The sequence below is a fragment of the Physeter macrocephalus genome, chromosome 9 (genome assembly GCF_002837175.3).
Source record: "Physeter macrocephalus isolate SW-GA chromosome 9, ASM283717v5, whole genome shotgun sequence".
NCBI lineage: Eukaryota > Metazoa > Chordata > Mammalia > Artiodactyla > Physeteridae > Physeter > Physeter macrocephalus.
The window spans coordinates 3796589-3819589 of record NC_041222.1 but is presented as its reverse complement, the minus strand read 5'-3'; the positions used below and the strand labels follow the sequence as shown (position 1 = coordinate 3819589).

The window sequence follows — 23001 nt, the reverse complement described above, 5'->3', positions numbered from 1 at the left end:
ATTGACGGTGTAGTTAGCAGTTGTGCCTTATCTATACATGATTTGGGACAGTTTTGCCAAACATTGAATAATTTTCCTGTGGGAAACTTGAGCCCTAAAAGGAAATGAACATAGCTAAAAGGCTGCATATCACATGGGACTTCGATTTATTTTTAGAATGGCACTATAATGCCATATTTGGATTGAAACAATGTGATAGCCGTACCTTATTTTATTAAAAAGCTGTGTTTTCTGAAGAAGCCATTTCATTTTCTATTACATTGTGTATATAGACTCAACATAATAAGTATATAACTGTTCAGCTGATAACCATGCTAAATGTTTTAAAGTTAGTGGCGCTTATTTGGCAAACATTTCTGGAGGCTGCTTTTGGAGTCTGCTTTCTGCAATAAAAGATTCTTTGGCAGTTCATTGATTATCGAATATAGTTGTCTTTTTGTTGTGCATGTTTGGGGCAAGTTGTTTTCTTACTGGAAGGGAAAAAAGTAAAGAAGGATTAGTAGCATTGGGTGTTGGTATAGTTAATTGATTGTCTTGAAATAGCAGAGGTCTTTACTAAATGAGTCAGTGATAATAGAGAAACCCAAATGGATTTTTGCCTCTGAGAAATGATTTTTTTTTAAAGATAATCAGCAAAGGTATTTCATTCTGAGCTCCTAGAATGTTTTGGGTAGCACAGTTCATAGGTTTTAAAAAACAGTCATTGCACCATTTATATTTTGTGTCAGCTTTTCTGCTACCTGATTTATCTTTATAGTTTTATTTGGTTAAAATAAATTGATAAAATGGATTTCTGAATTGGATACTATCTAAAATTGCAGATCCCTCACAGTAGTTCACTAAGTTTCAAATATGGGAAAATCTGCCAAGTACACATTTTGCCCTTTGGCTTCTCTCCCAAGATTGGAAATATGCCAACATCATAAATCTCAAGTCTGATGGGAAAGAGCTATCACTGATGGCAAGGCCTTATGCTACCTGCCTTCCATGCAGTATTTAATTTGCTTCTCATAAACTCTGCAAGGCAGTGACCATTGCATAAATTTTACAGATAGGGATATTAAGGCTCAGACCAGGGATATTAAGGCTCAGACCAGTTAAGTGACTTATCCAAGGTCATACAATTAGAAGTAGGAGAAGCAGTTTTCAGAGACAGAACTGCCTGACCCTAGAGTCAGTGTTCTAACTATCACATTGTGTTCTATTACATTGTGTGACCTCAGTAGAGCACCTAAAATCCGTCTTCTCTATTCTTTGTCAAAAGTCCAGTTCCAGTCTTCACATAGTTGTAGCCAGATTCTGCAGTGCCTTCAGTTACTTCCATGTTTATGGAAATTTAGTTACAGTTTGTTCTGTGTTTGACGTGTTTGGAATGGAAATTTTAAAACATTAATTACTGAATACAGTAGTAATTACTGAATACAGTATTTCATTTATTTAAATATGTTAAAGATTAATTTCTTGTCTCCCACTGGTCGAGCTTTTAAAGTCTTTTATTAAATGTTACTCAGTGGCAGTTTTACTAGAATTACGATTTTTGCCTATAAGAGCAAATCACCAGGATAAATAGACAGTTATATCTACCCACAAATCCAGTTTATACTAAAATTCCTGCTATTGCATTGGTATGGAATAACAGCACTGCAAGTTGAAAGAAAACTGATTTGAAGATCAGTGGTGCTAGTTACACATAGGGACGAGTAAAATTATTTTTTTTGCATGAATTACATGCAAAATTTGCATGAATATACATTTTTATGTTCTTGAAATCTGAATTTAAGGTAAAAATGTTTTTGCGCTGTCAGTGTTAAATGAACCCATCAATCAGATACTTATTTCTAGAATTCTTTTTGATTGAACTATGAAATGCTATTGAGGGGCTTTAATTTGTTTTATACAAATACACTGTACCTCATTACTAAGGTATTGAGGTACCTTATTAGAATATTTACAATTCAGAAAAGTAGGAAAATGTAAATAAGAAAGAGATTTGGAAAATAGAGATAGAACAGGAAGATAATACACAGATATACAGGCCATGACCTCCTGTATTGTTTAAGATTGGGCAGCAAATTAGGTTCTGAGGGTTCTGGAGGCCAAAACAAAAATGGACGTTTAATCATTGTCCATGGGGGAAAAAATAGCCATATTTCTTTAGAAGAAACAGAATTTCTGATAAGGACACTGAGTAATGTGGTAGGAGGTGTCCTTACCACCATGAGATACAAGATTTCTATGGCAATTTTTTTTTTTAATAGTGTCTCAAAACATGCCAGTAGCACAGTTTCATGAAGGCGGTTCTTTGAGAGGCCAGGATATTGTGGTCTAACAATACATCTATCAAGTGGTCAACCCTAATCAAAGAATAAAACCATAATAATTTAAAATATTATTATTATTATTATTATTATTTGCGGTACGCGGGCCTCTCACTGCTGTGGCCTCTCCCGTTGCGGAGCACAGGCTCCGGACGTGCAGGCTCAGCGGCCATGGCTCACGGGCCCAGCCGCTCCGCGGCATGTGGGATCTTCCCGGACCAGGGCACGAACCCGTGTCCCCTGCATCGGCAGGCGGACTCTTAACCACTGCGCCACCAGGGAAGCCCTACATATTTTTTTTTTTAAACCTGAAATGATTAAGATACATGTTGGAGGCCGCCTAGCATTTAGGGAAAATGCCTTTTCTTTGAATAATTTACAAAAGGGCCACATGTTGAGACTTTTTTCACTTTGTTTTTATGTTTAAGAGCATCATACATTTCTCTGTGTAATTAGAGCTTTAGCAATTTCTGCTTTTTCATAAACACTGAATAGCCTTCATATGAGTAAAAGGAGGAAGCACATTTTCAAAGTCTGTATCATGTTGATTTTAGTTATAAGAGTCTAGAAGACAAAAGCATTTTTTCATATATTAGGAATTATAAATGCCATTCACTACTGATAAGAGGATTTCTTCACTTTTATAGTATGTTTATTTGGGTTAAGAACATGAACTAGAAAGCTGAACCAGTTGGGTTCCAGTCCCAGCTCCTCACTTTGCTTGCCAGGTGATTTAACTTCTTTCCTCATTTGCCAAATGGGGGACATAATAGAGCCCACCTCAGGGGGTTGTATCCGTATATAAGGTGCTTAGAACAGTGACTACAGATCCTTGTTAGCTCTAGTTATTGTGGCTTAAATAATTATTTTTAAGTCTATAAAAGTGAGTTTGTCAATAGGAAGTAAGTGGCTCTGAACCTTAAATGTATCATATATCCCCTGAGAATTCACTTATTCAGAAAATATTTATTGAGTTCCTACCATTTGTCAGGTACTCTTCTAGGTGCTGGAGATGCATGTGAACAAAACAGAAATCTCTGCCTTCATGAAGCTTCACATTCTAGTGAATCTGTTAAAATCTAAGAATGTTCTTAGAAAAATACACACAAAACTTTGCAGTCAGTGTCAGAGAATTTATAGTAAACCTTGAATCTGTTTATTAAATCTCAGGCTAAGAATACCATACATACCTTGTTTTTATTTTGTCAGAATTCCTGTGAGGCATTCCTTAAGATGGCTACAGTATTTGATTTTAAAAGACAGAGCTATTTTTTAAGCGACAAAATAATTGTTAGCTGTTTTTCTTAATCACCTTTTTTGACTCTTGTTAAAATGGTGTTAATAGAAATGCTATTAGATTTAACATGACCCATTGAAATGAAGTTTCCAGATTTTGCAGGTTTTTGTAGGCCCATCTTGATCTTGCCCAAACACAAGAACATCTGTTTTCATAGGCTTAAAAGTCTTATTCTTCACCGTTTCACTTAAGCAATTCTGCTACTTCCAAAACACATGAAATTAAATTACAAATGACAGGAGTTACGTTTAATTAAGAAAAATGATTTTACCTCCAGAAGGTTTTTAGTCCTCATTTATTAATTTTTAAGTATAGTACTCCTTCAATTTCATTTTCCTTCTTTTGAGTTTTTATCCTAGCGAATTTAAAAAACTAAGTCTTTAAAATCACTTCTGACAATCTGTAGCTGACTTTTAAAGAGCAAAATGTAACCAAAAAATTATTTTATTTCTGTGAAACATATTGTAAAGAGAGGATATAGCATGATGGATTTGAGTGGAATTTTGGTGGTATTTGTTTTGTTTTCGTAAGTATTACGTGATGGCTTTTAACAAAGCATTTATAACATTTTGGATAGTCTTAAGAAGATCTTTTTCTTTAGGCAACAAGCTACTTTGGAAATAATCTTCTCTATGCTGGTTATTTCTCATGGCAGCCTTCCACTGCATTTTCTTTGTTTGGGTACTTTCTTTTTCTTCCTGCCATTCTTAGCTTTCTATTTTTCAACTTGAGTTTACAAAGGGTGTGTATTCAGAGGGTTTCCGTCAGTTCCCAGTACCTTGCTAATCCTGAGAAGTTACTCAGAGAGCCAATTCTCACAGTAAGGTATAAAAATAGTCATCCAGAAAAATTACAGAATGTGGTACCACTGTGATTTGACCTAATGGACTACTTTCAAAACCAAGATGGGAGAAGGAAACAGCACAAATGTTATTTCCTTAGATTTTTCTCTGCACAGATTATTTTAGACAAGCCTTACAATTTAAGAAAGTAACAAAACGTCACTATTGCTTTCTTATATACACTAAAAAGAGCATAAGAATTGGGGACAAGAAAGAAATCATCTAGAAATCAATTGCATCAACAGAGCCTCCTTTTTATTACTATTGAGCTTGTACCCACAGCATTCATTTCACCAGTTTTATTCCACAAATTTAGTCCAGCATTTTATTGAGTGCCTAATAAGTGCAAATCTTAGTATGATATGTTTGTTTCAATTAGTGAACCGATACTGATATATTACTATCAACTGAAGTCCATGTTTTATTTAGATTTCCTTTGTTTATTCTTTATGTCCTTTTTCTCTTCCAGATCCCATCCAGGATACTTCGTTATATTTAGTCCTTCTGTCTCCTTAGGCTCCTCTTGACTGTGTTTCAGTTTCTTAGACTTTCCTTGTTTTTGATGACTTTGGCAGCTTTAAGGAATACTGGTCAGGTATTTTATAGAATGTCCCTCATTTGGAATTTGATGTTTTTCTCATAAGGTTATGAGTTTAGGGGGAAAAGAACACATAGGTAAAGTCCCATTTTCATTACCTCATATCAATGGTATGTACTATCAACATGACTTGCCACTATTAGTGTGTACGTTGATCATCTGGCTAAGGTCATGTTTGTCAGATTTCTCCATTGTCGTTACTCTTTTTTTCCCCCTTACCATACTGTACTCTTCAGAAGGAAGACACTGTGCACAGCCCACACAGGAGTGGGCTCCCTCCATGAGGGCAGGGTGGTTTTTTTGTGTGTGTTTCTTTTCCGGCTGCGCCGCATGACATGCAGGATCTTAGTTCCCCAACCAGGGGTTGAACCTGTGCCCCCCCTGTGGTAGAAACACAGAGTCTTAACCACTGGACCGGCAGGGAAGTCCCAGGGCAGGGTGTTTTCATAAATTATTTGGAATTCTTCTTCATGGGAGATTTGTCTTTTCCCCCCATTTATTATTTGGTTGTTTATTTATATAAGTATAGATTCATGGATATTTATTTTATACTTTAGATTATAATCCAGTTAATACTTCATTAATTTTGTTGCTTACATTGTTCCAGCTTTGGCTACTGGGAACTCTGGCTCATGTTTCCCTTTGACATGTTCCCATCGTTGTGGGTTTGTTTTCTTTGTGTGTGAGTCAGGGGGGAAGTTCTTCATTACTCTGTGCCAATTCTAGATGTTCCAGTATCATCTTGTATATTTCCTGCCCCAGCACTAGGATCAGCCATTTCCATAAGGAGCCTTGGTTCCTTTTATTAGTAAATGGTATTAGAAACCAAGATCCTGGCACTAGGTGTGCTCATTGCTACTGGGTGTTATTGCTTCTAGGCCATCACAACTGACAGGACAAGGAAATATATGCATGATAGTGCCTTTTTTTTTTTTTTTTTTTTTTTTTTTACATCTGTCAGCATGTGGGTTCAGCAAACAATGCATTGGAATTAGAATGGGATGGAGTCAGTAAACTTTATGTGTAGTTCTTTGCAGCTTTAGGTACAATTCTTAGTTATATACAGACTAGAAGGAGGCCAAGACAAGTATATAAGTGACTATTCCAAAACAGCAGGGCAGCTGCTGTGAGGGTGCTACCATTGTGGTATATAAATGGGTACAACTTTTCTGGAGGACAAATTGGCATTGTAAGTCAAAATCCAAATACAAGAGTTACGCTGGATCTTTGGGGGAAAGGAGTGATTGTGGAAATAATCTCTTCCCCCTTAAGAATCACGGCTCTACTTTACAGCCTTGTTTATAGTAAAAGGAGTAGAACAGCCTGAATCTTCCAAAGTCAGAGATTTGGCCTAGTAAATTATGGTATAGCCATGTGACAGGTTACTGTGCATTAAAAATGCTAGGGTAGGATAACTGTCAGATAACAGGAAAAAAGGCTCACAACATTTTACAGTTAGTAAAAATTAATTTTCAGAACAATGTAAGCTCATTTTATTAAAATAATTATATAGAAAGTTAGATATATGCTTATCAAACATTAGCTACAGTGAAATTATCTTTTTTTCTCATTTTCCCCAGTATAATTATTGTAAGGGAGCAAAAATGTTTTATTAAAATAAGAAAACAAAAAGGGTTTGTTATTATACTAGGAAAATAAAAGGTTAGATTTTTCCTTTTAAGATGCAGTAAGGTATATCATTAATTTGGGGTTATGTTTGGGGAACAGTGACTAGTCCCATTTGACAGGAGTATGGGAAGGGGAAATAAAAATGATTTGGATTTTAGTGTGAGGTGTTAATTCTTAGTATTTGTTTAGTGAATAAATTTTTAAAGTGCTATTATTTTAGAGTATGGTATTTAATGAAATTATTTCCAACAATGTATGTATGTATTCCATTATATGGATAGTAATTTGTTTATCTCTTTTTTTATTAATGGACATTTGGGGTTTCTAGTTTTTGGCCATTACGAATAAGGTTATTATGAACATTTTTGTACATTTTTGGTTTTCTTTTGGACACATGTTTTTCTTTCTCCTGTGTGATACTTAGGAGTGAAATTGCTGGGTCTCTGTAAATGCATATTTAACTTTACAGGAAACAGCCATGTAATTCACTAAAGTGGATGTATCATTTTATATCTCCATTAGCAACAGTTAAGAGTTCCAGTTGTTTCATATCCTCACCAACATTTGGTATTGTCTTTTTATTTTAGCCAGTCTAATATGTTTCAATGTGTATGTTTAGAATTTCTGAATTGTGTATACTGTTTGTATTGCTGCTTGCAATATAAGGGACAATATGGCACTATAATTACAGGGTTTCATTTAAATCTTTACTACGTTGCAGATACAGAAATATACAGACTTTGGAGAATTGACTTTTGTAAAATGCAGCAAACATTTTTAAGATTCATTATTACATGAAAAAAAAGTGTTCAAAGGTTAATACATTTCAAGTTGTTGCAGCTTGTTTGTGACAGAATTTCTGCAAGTAAAACATAAAAAGTTAATCAGTAGTAACATGTCAGTATATTCAAAATCATTACAAAAATCTTCTCTCTGGTCATGTTGCTGGTGACAAATTGTTGTGTTGTATATTTAGAGAAGGGCTTGGCAAACTGTGGCAAATCCAGCATGCTTCTTGTTTTGAAAATAAAGTTTTATTAGAATGCAGAAATGCTTCTTTATTTACATATTGTCTATGGCTACTTTTTCTCTACAAAGGGAGAGTTGAGTAAATATTTGCCATCTGGCTCTTAACAAAAAGTTTGCAAAATGTTAATACTGCATGATCATATGGCAGTTTTGTTTTTTTCTGGAGATTAAAGCTGTTTTTCTTACGATAAATGAAGCAACCAAAACATAAAGCCAGTTGATAAAAAAGAACTACTTCTGCCATCACTTCAGTAGTTTTCAGGACCTATCACCTTACAGTAGTTTTGCCATTCCCTGTTCTTTTAAGGTTTATGTTTCTGCATGATTGCCTCAAGTACATTTGTAAAAGCTTCTTCTCTGTTAAGCCATTTTACTAATTATAGTCTGATGAAAGGATGTATTTGGTTGACTTAATCAATTTGGCCATGAATAGTGTCAGCCAATATGCCTTGTGCTAACAAGTTCCCTATGTCAGCTACATTTATGTTTAACTCCTTAGAAATAAAAAAACTATGTATTGTGGTATAAATCTTAATTTTATCAGCACTTGGGTTTCGATATTTTACAAAAGCTCTTTGCTGTGTTCTCTTAGGAAGGAATCATCCATAACGTTACTGTGATTTGTTTTCAGAATCTTTTCAAACTTAACGATGTCATTATTCTGATAGGAACTTACTGAATTCATCATTGTTAGAATTTTTGGATCATTTTTGCACAGCGTGGCCTCTGGCAAGTCAAATGGATTTATTCCCAAGTTCTTCAGCATATTTCCTAAGACCAAATATTTTAAGCAAGTGGTTCACATGGAACTCCTCGATTTATTATCATTCTTGAAGGCTTCAAAAATTCAGCATGTGAATTTTCAAAATCACCTAATCTCAAGGGCATTTTCCCCCTTACTTATCTGATGACTTCCATGATCAAATGGTTGAGGGATGGCAGATGGATGAGAACTAACCAGTTACAGAGTTTTTTCAGTTTTTTGTTATATTCCCATTCTATGTGCATTTGAATGTCCAAGTCATATATCTCATAATTGTATATCCTTTTTCAAGTTATCTTTATCATCAGTCTAATATGACTGATAAAACTGGCATAAAATATTTTGAAGCTTTCCATATTCCTCTCAATTCTGCATATAATTTTCTAACCTTCATGCTTGTCCTAAGCCAGAATCTGTCATTCTTAGCATGTTTCAGAACTTTAATTGTTGTTTCATAAAATTCCTAGAGTGAATTCATCTGACATTTAAAAAAATCTGAATTCTCTTTTGGAAATATTCCAGTGGATATATAATTCAAGAACAGAATTAACAGCTTTTTCAGAATAATTTCTTGTGGCTGAACTCCAAATATAGATCAATAAAATGTCCATTCATCTTTTCTGGAAAGTTTTGTCAATGTGAAATTTATTTTAATCATTGTTTTAGTGCTTTAAGTCCCCTTTCTCCTTTTTGTTTTCAAGTTCCAGAACTTTTCAGAAACAACTTAATGCTGCTTTGGGTCATCTTCCTTCAGTGCTTTGAAATTATCATTCTGATTTTCCAAATCTCCACTGATTGCATTACTCTCTGTGGAGTGTTCCAGGTGGTAGCCCTCCTATCATTGCACAAGAAATCATTCTCCTTGGTAGACACTTTGGCTGGCTAGCTTATTGTGGTTTTAATTGGCATTGTCCTGGTAACTACCTTTTCATTTGCTTATTTGCCATTTGTATATTTTCTTTTATAAAGTGCTCAATTTTTGTCCATTTTAGTAATTGTCTCTTTCTTTAAGCTCTGTATATATTCTGGATACAGTTCCTTTTGAGATATATGTACTGCTTGCCTATTTCTTAATGGCATATTTTATAAGCAGAAAATTTTTAATTTTAGTTAAGTTCAGTTTATTATTTTTCCTCTTGATTCTAGGGATGCAATAAGTTTTTGTCATGCTGCAGTTTCACAGTTGAAGCTGGGACTATTTATGGTCTGTTGTTGTTTGAGCTGTTCATGAAACAGAGATTTATTTCAAATAAAGATTTCTTAATTCCCAGTATGCCTGTGGTTTTCTCTTTGTGTTGCTATTTTACATTCTGTGTGTTGGTTAAAATTAAAACTGAGTTCAAGAGAAGTCCCTGGTGGTCCAGAGGTTAGGAGGACTCGGCGCTTTCACTGCAGGGCCCAGGTTCAATCCCTGGTTGGGGAACTAAGATTCTGCAAGTCGTGTGGCGCGGCCAAAAATAAATAAATTTTCAAAACTGAGTTCAAGAGAATTCACATATCCTAGGCTGGATAAAAATTGTTAACCCACAATAATACAGCTTTTTTTTTTTTTTTTTTTTTTTTTTTTTTGCGCGGTACGCGGGCCTCTCATTGTTGTGGCCTCACCCGTTGCGGAGCAAGGCTCCAGACACGCAGGCGCAGTGGCCATGGCTCACAGGCCTAGCCGCTCCGCGGCATGTGGGATCTTCCCGGACCGGGGCACGAACCCGTGTCCCCTGCCTCGGCAGGCGGACTCTCAACCACTGCGCCACCAGGGAAGCCCTACGGCATATATTTTTGATACAGACTCCTTTTCCTTGTCATTTCTCTTGATAATTCCAGGATGATTTGATTTATTTTGCATTTAGAGCTAGACTCAAAATCTTTGTTGTATTTCTCATGACAGTTATTTTCTCTTGCCTGCATATGACACAATTTGGAAGTCACTAATGAGTCAATCATTATAGCAGTCTTGGTTTTTTCAGGTATTTAGTTGGAATGTCTTTTAAATTATTAATAAGGTTCTTTTCTGATTTAGTTTAGTGCCTCTTTCACATGAGTCTTGAATTAATAAACATTAACATTAGAGATTCTAGTTTAGGGAGAGCTGTTGACTACATGAGCATTGCTATCACTCAATCTTAAGGAAGCTTTTGGACTTTTATTAGATATATTTATCAAGCACTAAGTATGTGTCATGTATTGTGCTAGGCTCTGTGGAAGTTACAAAACTAAAGTACAATTTCTGCCCCTACATGAATAGCTTTATAGGAAGATAAGATATACAAAAATAAAAATAATACATATTCTAGGAACCATTTGGTTGAGTATTCTGTATACCAGTGTGTGTGTGTGCGCGCGCATGCACACGTGCATTTGTGTGCATGAGTGTGTGCTTGTGTGTGAGTGTGTGTGTTCAGAGGACAGCCCCAGCTGTCACCCATGCTGGAGACTTTGCTCACTTTCACTTTTATCAAGTGTTTTATGTACATGTCAGACAATACTGGAATCTCTTTACATGTTTATAATTTATAGACACATTTAATGTAACCCTCACTACAACTTTATAAGGTAGATGCTATTAGCCAGAGAAAATAAGAAGCTCACCTAAAGTTTTTTAGCCAAGTAAGAGATGAGCCAGCTTTCAAACCCAGATATGTCTGACTCTAAGCTATGCCCCTGGTTCTAAGGCCTTAAGGTAAAGATGGATTGACATCGTTCCCATCATTTAGGTACATATAGCTAAATTAGTACTGGGAATTCTTAATCTAAAGGACCTGCATCATCATGGGTCTCGTTTTCAATTGTATGAGTATCCCCTTTTGTTTGTTTTTCCATTTTAAAATCACCTTTATTTAGATGTAATTTATATACAGTAAAATTCACCAGTTTTAAGTGAACAACTCAATATGTTTTAATTATCACCACAGATATGATGGATAATAATTCCATCACTTCAAAAAGTTCTCTAATACCTCTTAAAAATCAGTCTTCTCCCTTTAGTCCCAGCCTCGTCCAAACACTGATCTGCTTTATATAACTTATGATTTTGCTTTTCTAGAATTTCATGTACATGGAATTATAGAAAATAGTCTCGTGTCTGTCTTCTTTCACATAGTCTAATGCTTTTGAGGTATATCAGTAGGCTTTTCCCCTTTTTATTGCTGAGTAGTATTCCTTCACTATATGCACATGTCACAGTTTATTTATCCATTTACCCATTGGAGCACATTTGCATTGTTTCCAGTATGGGCTATTAGGAATGAAGCTGCTATGGACATTTGAGTTCAAGTATTTGCATATATTTGTATTTTCATTTCTCTTGGATAAATACATAGGAGTGGAATCACTGAATTGTATGGGAAGCGTACGTCTAACTTTATATATAAGAAACTTCCAAAGTGTTTCTAAAGTATTTGTACCATTCTGCATTCCCACCAGCAATGTATGAGAGTTCCAGCTGTTTCTCACCCTTTGCCAGTCCTTGGTATATTGGGTCCTTTTAATTTTAACGTTTAGTGGGCTTGTAGAGGAATCTCATTGTGGTTTTAATTTATATTTTGCTGATAACTAATGATGTTGAAATTTTTTTATGTGCTTATTTGCCATCTATATGTCTTATTTTATGAAGCATCTATTCAGTATTTTACCACCATTTCCCCCCTTTTAAAATCAGTTGTTTGTCTTATTTTGAGAGTTATATATCCGGATTCAACTCCATTATCAGATAGATTTTAGAGGTAATTTATCCTATAAATTCATGGTCATGGCTTACATTTTCATGTTTTTAACAGTGGTTTTTTAATATTAAAAACTTTTAGTTTGATGAGGTCCAGTTTATCATTTTTTCTTTTCTGATTCTGTGACTCATAGGGACCCCTCTACGTAGCTCTGCAGCTCTCTTTCTGTTCAGCTTTGCCTCTCCAGTGCTCTGAGCTATAAATTCTAGCTACCTTGCCCTCCCTGAATTCTGCTCTCTTTTTTCTCAGCTCCAGGGAGGCACTCCCCATCCCCAGCTCTGTTTCAGTTCCTTCTCCATGTGCTACAGCCTGGAAGCTGCCACCAGACAAATAGGTGTTGTAGTCTTAGGTCTCACCTTGGATTTTGTCCTGTCAAGGATCACCACAGTTCTGAGCTGCCTTAACTGCTGTTAATGATGTATTTAAACACTAGTAGTCTGCCAGTAAATCTCCTTGGAAAGCAGTTTGGCAATGTCTTTTAAGGTTTAAATAGTTTACAGGTTAAGAAAGATAGGCTTTAAAGATGGTTCACCAGAGATGGAGTTTGAGGCGGTAAGACTAGTGTTTAAGGGTACAGACTTGTAATGAGTAGTAAATAAGCCAGAGAGATCTAATGCACAGTATTATAAATATAGACAGTAATGTTGTACTATAATTATGTAATGTGATATTGCTATAGCAATCATATTACAATATAGTATAAATATATCAAAAGTAACATGCTGTACACTTTAAATTTACACAATGTTACATGTCAAATTTATTCAGTAAAAAAAAATCTTTTTTAATGTAAAGTTAGTTCAGATCCCACAACTGTAAAATATTTATGGCCCTGGGAACCTGATTACCTGAAAGGCTAGAGAAATTACCCAACAAGAAAGAATATCACTCATTTTTCACTTGAAACAGGAGTATCAGGCTCTTGGATGGTGTGCTGAATATGATGTAGTCTCACCAAGGAGAATCAAGTCTATTGTCTTAGCTATGAAGACAATGCATTGTTAAAACAGAAGGTCATGTTTTTGTGTTCTAGTTATTTACCATGTGAGCAAATAAAATTTAACAAGGGGAAGCTATTAGAAATAGCTGGATGCTTAACATATTTTATGACATTATTGACATTTGTTCAGTTTTAGTAACTCATTGTAGAAGAGGAAACAGTTTTTCTCCATTGGTAAAAGCAAGGAATGTTTTCCCATAGCCTGTTTGAATCCCTTGGCATTTAATAGTCTAGTTTCCTATTGAGTAGACCACTATGTGAATTTTTATGCCATTTGTCCCTAGGATAAACCCCAATCATTTCTCTTTTCCCTTTGAGAACCTGGCACATGAGTTTTGTGCCAGAGGATCAATTAAAGCAGCAATTTTTGTACCCAGTTTTTCTAACGGGAGCACTTTGCCTCCTTCTTTTGAGGTTAGGTTGAGTGTTTTCCTGGGGGCAGTCCATTTTGAATCACATTTTCCCTTTTACAATAGAAAGGTTACTAGCTGCACTTCCTTGCAACAGGGGTGGAATAGACATGAGGTGTATAGAGTGAAATGGGTTGATTTTCTTTCACCTTTTTTTCCCCTTAATATTTACTTTTGCTTTGGCTTCCCTGAAGACACAATAACTCTGGGCATGCATATGTGTATGTATGTCCCTGGAGCATTTTAAAGCATGTGAATGAGAAGACCTTGTTGTATAAGCGCAAACAAGTACAGACGTAATTGACTACTAAACCTTCTCTTTCCTAATGTTTCCATAGGAGTCTCCCCAGGACAGTGCTATCACTCGTGATATTAACCGGACATTCCCAGCGCATGACTACTTTAAGGACACAGGAGGAGATGGACAAGATTCCTTATATAAAATATGCAAGGTATTTCATATGAAAAAAAAAAAGACTTTGTTGTTTTTTTTTTTTTTTTTTTTTAATTTTTGGCTGCGTTGGGTCTTCATTGCTGTGCACGGGCTTTCTCTAGCTGAGGCGAGAGGGAGCCACTCTTCGCTGCAGTACGTGGGCTTCTCATTGCCGTGGCTTCTCCACAATGAGAGAGCATGGATTCTAGGCGCGTGGGCTTCAAGTAATTGAGGTTCATGGGTTCTAGAGCGCAGGCTCAGTAGTTGTGACGCACGGGCTTAGTTGCTCCTCAGCATGTGGGATCCTCCCGGACGAGGGCTTGAACCCGTGTCCCCTGCAGTGGCAGGCAGATTCTTAAGCACTGAGCCACCAGGAAAGTCCAAGACTTAGTTTTAAATGGTGATTCTGGTTCTTTGAAATTATGTAAAGGATAACTACAAAACGTAATTTGTATTTGATGTTCAAGAATGCAAAAATATGAGAGAAAAGTCTTTGTAAAATCAACAGTAACAACACAATTTTAGATTCATAATGAACAGGATATAATTAAAAACAAAATGGTAGGATTTCTTTTACCCTTTTAATCTAGCTCTCCCTCACCTTCCTGCAAAATGTCCCAGAAAGAAACCCTGTGCTCACTGACTCTCATCCTTTACTTCTGACCCCACTGCACTCTTGTTTCTTTCTCATCATGATCTTCATTGCAGCTCTCTCTGCTCCTGACTTCTCACCCTCCTGGTTAAGCCTCTCACTTCTCTAACTACTTCGCTGATTCTCTCATGATTTTTCTCTCTGCCTGCTCCTAAAACAGAGGCCTTCCCCTAGGTGCTCAGTCACTGGTTCCTGTATCTCTGCACTGTCTCCATGGGTGACCCTTTCCACTCCCACAGCTTCAGCTATCACCACTGCACAGATGTTCCCAAATCTACATTAACTCAAGGCCTAAATTTCCAGCTGCTCGTTGGTCTCCATGTAAAAGTCTGTCAAGTACATCAGACAAAACAGGTCTAAAACTAGGGTTCATTTAAAAAAACACTTTATTCTGAAAATTTTCAAACATACATAAAAGTTGAATAGTGTAAATGAATTTGTATATATCCCTGTCCAGATTGAATATTTATCAATATATTGCCACAGTTGCATCATCTATCCTTTTAAAAAAATTTTCCTGAAGTACTTTAAAGCAAACCTCAGACATTACAATCCTAAACTCTTCACTGTACATCTCTAAAAATAAGATCATTATCCACCTGTATCATCTATTATTATCCATCACTACCATCCAATAGCCACTCCATATTCAGATTTCCCTAAATGTCTTTATACATTTAGTTAGAATCAGGATCCAGCAATATTCATACTGTAGTTAGTTGTTATATCTCTTTTAATTAAAAACAGTCCTCCTTTTTTTCCCCATGCCATTATCTCGCTGAAGATACAATCATTTCTCTGTTATTTTCTAGTTCCTTCCTTTGGCCACGTTCAGTTTGATATGATTGATGTCTCTTTAAGCCATACTTCCCTCACTATTCACTGCCCTGGTGCAGGCCACTATGATATGTTGCTGGCACTTTTTTACAAAAGCCGCCTTGCGTTAGTCTCCCTGCCTTTGGGTTCTAGCCTATTTATTATTTTCTCTGTGTTGACCCTAGAATTGGATCATTTTAGTGGCCTCCACTAGACCCACTAAAACCTTTAGTGCTGGGCTTCCCTGGTGGCGCAGTGGTTGAGAATCTGCCTGCTGATGCAGGGGACACGGGTTTGTGCCCCGGTCCGGGAAGATCCCACATGCCGCGGAGCGGCTGGGCCCGTGAGCCACACAACAGTGAGAGGCCCGCGTACTACAAAAAAAAAAAAAAAAAAAACCTTTAGTGCTCTCTCTAACCCACAGAATGAAATCAAAATTCCTTAGTTCATTTCCTGGTCCTAGATTCATTAGCTTAGTATTAAAGGCATTTTGTAATATATCCAGGCTTATTCCCTAAATATTTTATGCTTCAGTCACATTGAACTTCTCACTGTACTCTGGTTGATTTACTTGTCAGACTTCCCAACTGAACTGTGAAGTTCTCAAGGGCAAGAATCATTTCTTACATATGTTAGCATCTATAGCACTTGCACAGTGCACACCATATTATAGTAGGTGCTCATTAAATGTTGATGAATTAATGAAATGCCTTTTCTTCCCCATATTTCATTACAGTCCTCATGAACCTTATATTTCAAACATTTCACGAATGTATTATGTACATGAAAGTACTTTCAAACTTTCGGGAAATGTTTGAAATATAAAGCATTCCTTCTAGCTTTTCTATGAGCCTGAAAAATGCTCCCCTCCATTCTCTACCTATAGAAATTCAATACATTTTTATCTTAGTACATAATTGATTAAGCCATGTGCTGAGCACTTTACTTGAGAGGACTGAGAATAATTCATCAGCTCTATTATATAAATACTATGATTATTCTCATCTTACAAATAAGGAATATAAGCAATGGGCCTAAGAGCCAGACCGAGACATTAGCAATTGTGGGATTTCAGCCCACCTCTGTCTAACTGTGAGGCCTCCATTCTTCTTTGACTAATCGACTGTCAATTGATACCTTCCCCAGTTTTGTCAAACTGCGTTCCACAGAGCTGTGTTGGCATATATTACTACTAGTTTTTAACCGTCTTAACAAAATGGGTATTAACTCGTTAATTTTTACTGATTTGATAGGTGGAAAGTGGTCTCATTAAATTACAAAAAATCCCTTCTGAATCCCTCTGTGCTTCTTGTCTTTGGAAAAGCATATGTGTTTTTCGTTCTGTAGCCCTCTCATCAGATAAGCTTTGACAAAATGGGGGATATGATGAGATTATATTGAATTCTACCTGAATTTATGAAAGCATGGTTATATATAAAAACATAAACAGTGATTGGTGAGTGCCTGCTATGTAAAATATATATATGTATATATTTTAAAAGCTATAGTTTCACCAAAAGCTAATGATAAAATCCCATGTGTGTATTAACTTGTCATCTAATAAACGTTGGCATCACATTTTGCTAAGTGATCTGAAATTTAAATATACCCATTTCTAAGTTGCTTTCTTGGGACACAGAAGAACATTGGGGAAAAAAAATGGAGAATAAAGAGAGTTTCATCAGAAATAAATTTGTCAAACAGGGAAGAGCGTCCTAAATCTATCGAAATTCCCCTTTCCCCCCACAACTTACATGAGAACTATAAATATTAACCATAAGAACAAGACTCTGAAGAACAACTACAGAACCAAAGAGTAACCCACAGGACTGTTTGATGTCAGTATTCTATTAATGATAACGTTCAAAAGAGATGAGTTGTAATCATCTGCTGCCAAGGAAAATACAAATGAAAATTCCAAAGAACCCACAAATGGTTTCAGAGTAATCCCTCTTATCAGAAAAGTTATCACTGGCATTGTGTATTTTGGCATCTTTGCCAAAAGATTTTTTTTCCCAGAAAGAAAAATGAATAGCAATAACAGTGTTTAGTGAGTGCCTGCTGTATGTGTTGAGGTGCTGGCTAGGTTGAATAGGACATCACCCCAGCCTCTAAGAAGTTCACAGTCTAGTAGAGAAGATGGACATTTAAAATGCAGTGTGGGGCTTCCCTGGTGGCACAGTGGTTGAGAATCTGCCTGCTAATGCAGGGGACACGGGTTTGAGCCCTGGACTGGGCGGATTCCACATGCCGCGGAGCAGCTAGGCCCGTGAGCCACAGCTGCTGAGCCTGCGCGTCTGGAGCCTGTGCTCTGTAACAAGAGAGGCCGTGATAGTGAGAGGCCCGCGCACTGCTATGAAGAGTGGCCCCCGCTTGCCACAACTAGAGAAAGCCCTCGCACAGAAATGAAGACCCAACACAGCAAAAATAAATAATAAATAAATTAATAAACTCCTACCCCCAACATCAAAAAAAAAAAATGCAGTGTGGTAAGTGCTATAATAACCGTACATTTGTAACAAGTACCATAGAAGTATCGAGGAGAGAGAGAATCCTGGGATAATGGAATATGTTTGGAGCCTCAGTGAAGAACACATTTTTCAGACAGAGAAGAGGGAAAAGCATGAGCAAAGACAGGCGGAATGACAGCTTTTTTTTTTAGTGCTAAAATGGTTTTTGCTTAACCTTACCACTCCTTGGCTACAGGAAGTGGCGTGGTGACAGCGTTATTTATAATAAAGAAAAACTGGAATTGAAGGGAAATGTTTGCATCACTCACTGCCCATCAGAATGCCACAGTGGAGTGTGGGTAGCATCTTCAAGGTTCCCGTGTTCAAGTTCCTATAAGGCAACTATGACTCAAGAGTGACTACATTCATTTACACCTCGTGTGTTTTTTTTCCCCCAGGCTTATTCTGTGTATGATGAAGAAATTGGCTATTGCCAGGGCCAGTCATTTCTTGCTGCTGTTCTGCTTCTCCATGTGAGTAATTAGCTCTCTGTGTATGACTTACACATGTCCTGCCTCAGCTTATACTAGCCTTAGACTTGATCATGGTTTTTTATTGCCTTTGGCCAGGCTTTAGCACATGGGGGTTAACTCCTATATCTGGAAACCTTTTCCTTAAATTAATACAGTGTCATCATGGGAGAGAAGCATGGTAAAAAATAAATGACAGTGTTGAAAATTGGTACAAGGGCAGACTTTTTTTATTACTAGGGTGATTGGATAGACTTTAGTCCTGATTGAACCCTTTGGGGACATTTTATATTCTCTAAAGTAGCCGCTGTCATCGGTCTTTGTTTTGAGATTTATGTATTGGGGTGGAAGGGAGGCAGAGAAGATGGGTTGCTTTAGCACCATTTTATTCATTTGTTCATTCATTCAACAAAGACCTTTACCCTCCATCTTACTGATATTTTTTTAAATCCACAACAAAATTGAAAAAATGTTAAGGTGAACACTCATATACTCTTGACCTGATACATCAGTATTCTTCCATACTGTTTTCTCTGCATCTCTCTCTTTTTCACACACACACACACACACACACACACACACACACTTTTTTTAATGGAAAAGATATTTTTTGAAATTATTTTTGGAAAATAAGTAGCAAACATCAAGATACTCCAATCCTAAATACTTGTGCATGTATCTCCTGAGGACCTAACCAGAATATCCCAGTCATATCTCAGAATTTCGACACTGATTCACAGTGTCTTACCCACAGTCCACATTCAGTTTTCCCTGTTTAGTCAGTAAAGTCCTTACAGCTTTTTTTTCTAATCAAGATCAGTGAAGAATCAGGCATTGCATTTGGTTGTCATTTCATTTTATTCTTTTAATCTGAACTGTCTCCTTTGCCTTTTTTGTATGTTCCATGCCATTGACAGTTTTGAAAAATTAAAGCAGATTGTCTTGTAAAACATCCCAGATTCTTGATTTGGCTGATCATTTTCCCATGATTCAAGTTAAAATGCTTGGCAAAAATACCACACAGGTGATGTAAGCAGAGAGTTTTTGAGCCCCTGTTATGGTCTGAACTGTGCTAGTGATCAGGAGTGAATAAGATAGTGTGGCCTCAGTCCTTGTGGATGCAGAGCTAGTGAAGCTGACTAGCTGTAGGCAAAAAAAGTCACACAAGTATATCATTGTTACTTTCAGTGGCTCTATGAAGGTATAGTGAAAAGTTTGATGCAAGATTATAACAAGGGAGCCTCATTTAGATTACACGCTTCTCTGGGAAGCTAACCTTTAAGGTGAACCCTGAAAAATGAGAAGGGATATCCATTCTCTTTTGTACTTTACTGTATCATTTAACTTTTTTTTAACATTGTTATAAAGATAATAAAACTGTTTTGAAAACAAGAGAGTGGAGAGTAGAGCAGTCCTGGCAAGAGAATAGTACAGTGTATAGAAGCCCTGAAATGGGGAAAACTTGGCATCTGGAAGGAACTGAAAGAAGGGCAGTGTGACAGGAGCATCACGAGCCATGGGGAATAGGGGGAGGGAGCTAGAGAGGTCAACGAGACTAGCTTGAAGGAGGGCTGTGGAGACCAGGCCACGCAGTCTAGATTTTGTTTCTCTTAAGAACAGGAAGCTTTTGAAGAGGTTTAAGCCATTTCGTGTAGGTTGTAATACAAGTAAAACAAAAGCACTTTGCATCTTCTTACTGTGAGCCTAGCTTGTTGGTATTGGTAGGCATGCAAAAATGTGATAAAGCTATGACATTGATAAAGAAGTCAAGTTTTTTTTCCCCCAGCTTTGTTTACATCATAATTGACAAAAATTGTGTGTGTGTATATATAAGGTGTATAATGTGATGATTTGATATACTATACATTGTGAAATGATTCTCACAAGCTAATTAACACATCCTCAATAAGTCAAGTTTTAAGTTTTTGTTTTGTTGTTTTAATCAGACTTTATATCTCAGAGTCTCACAAGTCTGTGTGGTTCGTCTTTGTTCTCAACTTTCGTGCAAGGACATTTATCCCCATTTAAGTGTCATAACCCTTTTAAAATGAGTTTCCTGATGAAATCCCCAATGTCTTGGTTTGAACTCTATGCTGCTTACCATCGTGTTAAAATCAGTGCTTGTTTCAGAGTAAGGGCAGGTGTGCTGCCTAACATCAGAAATGCCACTCTGGGCATACCAAGTCTCTCCCTCAGTGAGTGGAAGAGTGAAGTCGCCTTCTATGGTAAAGACCTCAAAGGTCTGGTCCTTTGCCATGCCCTTACCTTTCCAACAATAATTTTCTATCCTTTTCTCATTTATTACTTAGTCTGATTTGTTCTTTAGCTCTGCTTTATTCCCAGTTATTTCTTTGCTCAGCCCACCTCCATCATCTTGTTTGACAGAAGCCCACCCACCTTCTTGACATTTGGAAGGCTTGCTACAGTCACGTCATGCCTTAAATAATATTTCCAGTGCTCTTTTTCTATTTTGAAAACTAGACATTTTGCCCGGTTCTCAGGGAGATATTTTTCCATAAAGCTGTGGAAGATGTATAAGTGAGTAACATCTGTAAATAGAAGTGAAGTAAAGGAGGTTTTTGTACTATTTTAAGTATTACTGCAGGCGTTACTGTAATACTTTAAACATTTCTTCAAACCTTAGAATACATAAAGTTCTTCTGTAACTAACCATGTTTTTAGCAACAGTGAGGAAGATAAACATTTTTACTGAAATGAAATAACAGTTAAGGAGGTAAAATGATTTAACAAAGGTCTTATGATTTAGGAAAGATGAGACATATACTTGAGTATAGGCCTGTTCCTCCTCAGTTCAAGTCCTGCCCTCCCTACAAAGCCTGTTCCTGGCTCCCTCAGGAAGACCCAAGCTTTCTTGTTCTTGTGTTCCCACTGGTCTTTCTAACGAAGGCATTTTACAGCTATTGTATACTTGTTGTATGAGAGGCTCCTCAAGAACAGGAACAGTGTCTGACATAGAGTAGGCATTGTTAAATATTTCTTGGTTGAATGAATGAATGTTATAAAACACAGCTGAGATCTGAGTTACTGCATATCACTAAATTTCCTAGTATTCAGATAGGAAAGTTGAAGGATGAATTTAATATACTGAGGAAATTTCTGTATATGTTTTTGATCCCCCACCCCTTCCCTCTTTGCCTGTCTGTTACAGATGCCTGAGGAACAGGCATTCAGTGTTCTGGTCAAGATCATGTTTGACTATGGTCTCAGGGAACTTTTCAAGCAAAACTTTGAAGATTTGCATTGCAAATTTTACCAGTTGGAGCGCCTCATGCAGGTAAATGGAGAATCCAGCTTGCATTTGCCAATAGGAATGCAGGACTGGGAAGAGCGGGATTGATGAAGTGGTGCCAAGGAGCAGTGGCGATTTCCTTAGCCATCCAGGGTTAAGGACAGGTTTTATGTTTTTCATTTCTCTCTATGTAACGATGATGCCAAGATTAAGAAGGTGTTAACCCGATGGGTGTGAGCCAGGTTTTCGATCTCATAAACACCCAAAAGATCAGATGACTGTAGGAGCCTTTAACACAGCAAACTCAGTCAAGAAATATTCACCAAGGCTCTGAAGCTGACTGGTTAGGACTCTTATAACAAAAGTGAAACAAACTTTCCCAAACATTTCATAACTTGGAAAGAAAAACTGTCCTTCCAAATATTTGTCACCATTTGGGGATTCCTCTTTAGAGCTACTTTGTGGACTGGAAACGAGAGCTGAGTGCCAGTTTAATACCAGATGATAAGTGTTCTTCTCAGCACGTTGGCAGTTTTTAGAAAAACACAAATATGTGACTTTTTTGGCCTATTTCTGGCAGATTTATGAACCTCCTGAGTGAGAGTTAAACAGCTGCATCTGTGCCCAAGACTAATTAGTTTGCTATTTCAGGAATACATTCCTGACTTGTACAACCACTTCCTGGATATAAGCCTTGAAGCACACATGTATGCCTCCCAGTGGTTTCTTACGCTCTTCACTGCAAAATTCCCTCTCTACATGGTCTTCCATATCATCGACCTGCTTTTATGTGAGGTACGTATCAGAGACCACAGAACTTTGGCTTTTGTTTGTAGTGTCCTTCCTGTGTCAGCTCTGTTAAAACAGAATTTGTTCTTCTCAGTTATTTTATTTCATTGCTGGAAAATCCAGGTTTAAGTTACTCTTCCTTGGGCTGATGCTAATAATCATGTTTTGTCAAAGGTGCTCTCTGCTAAAAAAAAAAACACATTTGTATTAGGTTTGGCTGCATTGAAGAAATCCAAAATAACAGTGACTAAATAAAGTAGAGGTTTATTTTTCTTTCCCATGTAAAAGAAATCAGAAGGTTGGCAGTAACCTGCCTTTGTCAGAGTGCAACTCTGTTCCGTATGGATGATTAGAGCTCTAGCCACTGTCTCTATATTTAAGCTAGGAGGTTTAGGGGTTCGGGGAGGTTGCATCCCCTCTTTTAAAAGACATTTCCTGGAATTTCCACCTGCATTTCTTCTTAACCTCTTATTGGC

The 23001-nt window shown here is 36.9% G+C and overlaps 1 protein-coding gene and 1 pseudogene across 5 annotated transcripts in view; one reads left to right on the top strand and one right to left on the bottom strand.

Moving 5' to 3' along the window:
- Window positions 1-23001, top strand: part of RABGAP1 (RAB GTPase activating protein 1) — a 163343-nt gene that overhangs the window by 112012 nt on the left and 28330 nt on the right. For all 5 annotated transcript variants that reach the window (XM_007128903.4, XM_055086976.1, XM_028493538.2 and 2 more), the window contains 4 exons: window positions 13944-14057; window positions 18415-18489; window positions 21656-21781; window positions 22388-22531. In XM_007128903.4, coding sequence (XP_007128965.1) covers window positions 13944-14057; window positions 18415-18489; window positions 21656-21781; window positions 22388-22531 — 459 coding nt within the window. The remainder of the gene's footprint in view (window positions 1-13943; window positions 14058-18414; window positions 18490-21655; window positions 21782-22387; window positions 22532-23001) is intronic.
- LOC102988420 (COP9 signalosome complex subunit 2-like) lies at window positions 8091-12111 on the bottom strand (annotated as a pseudogene).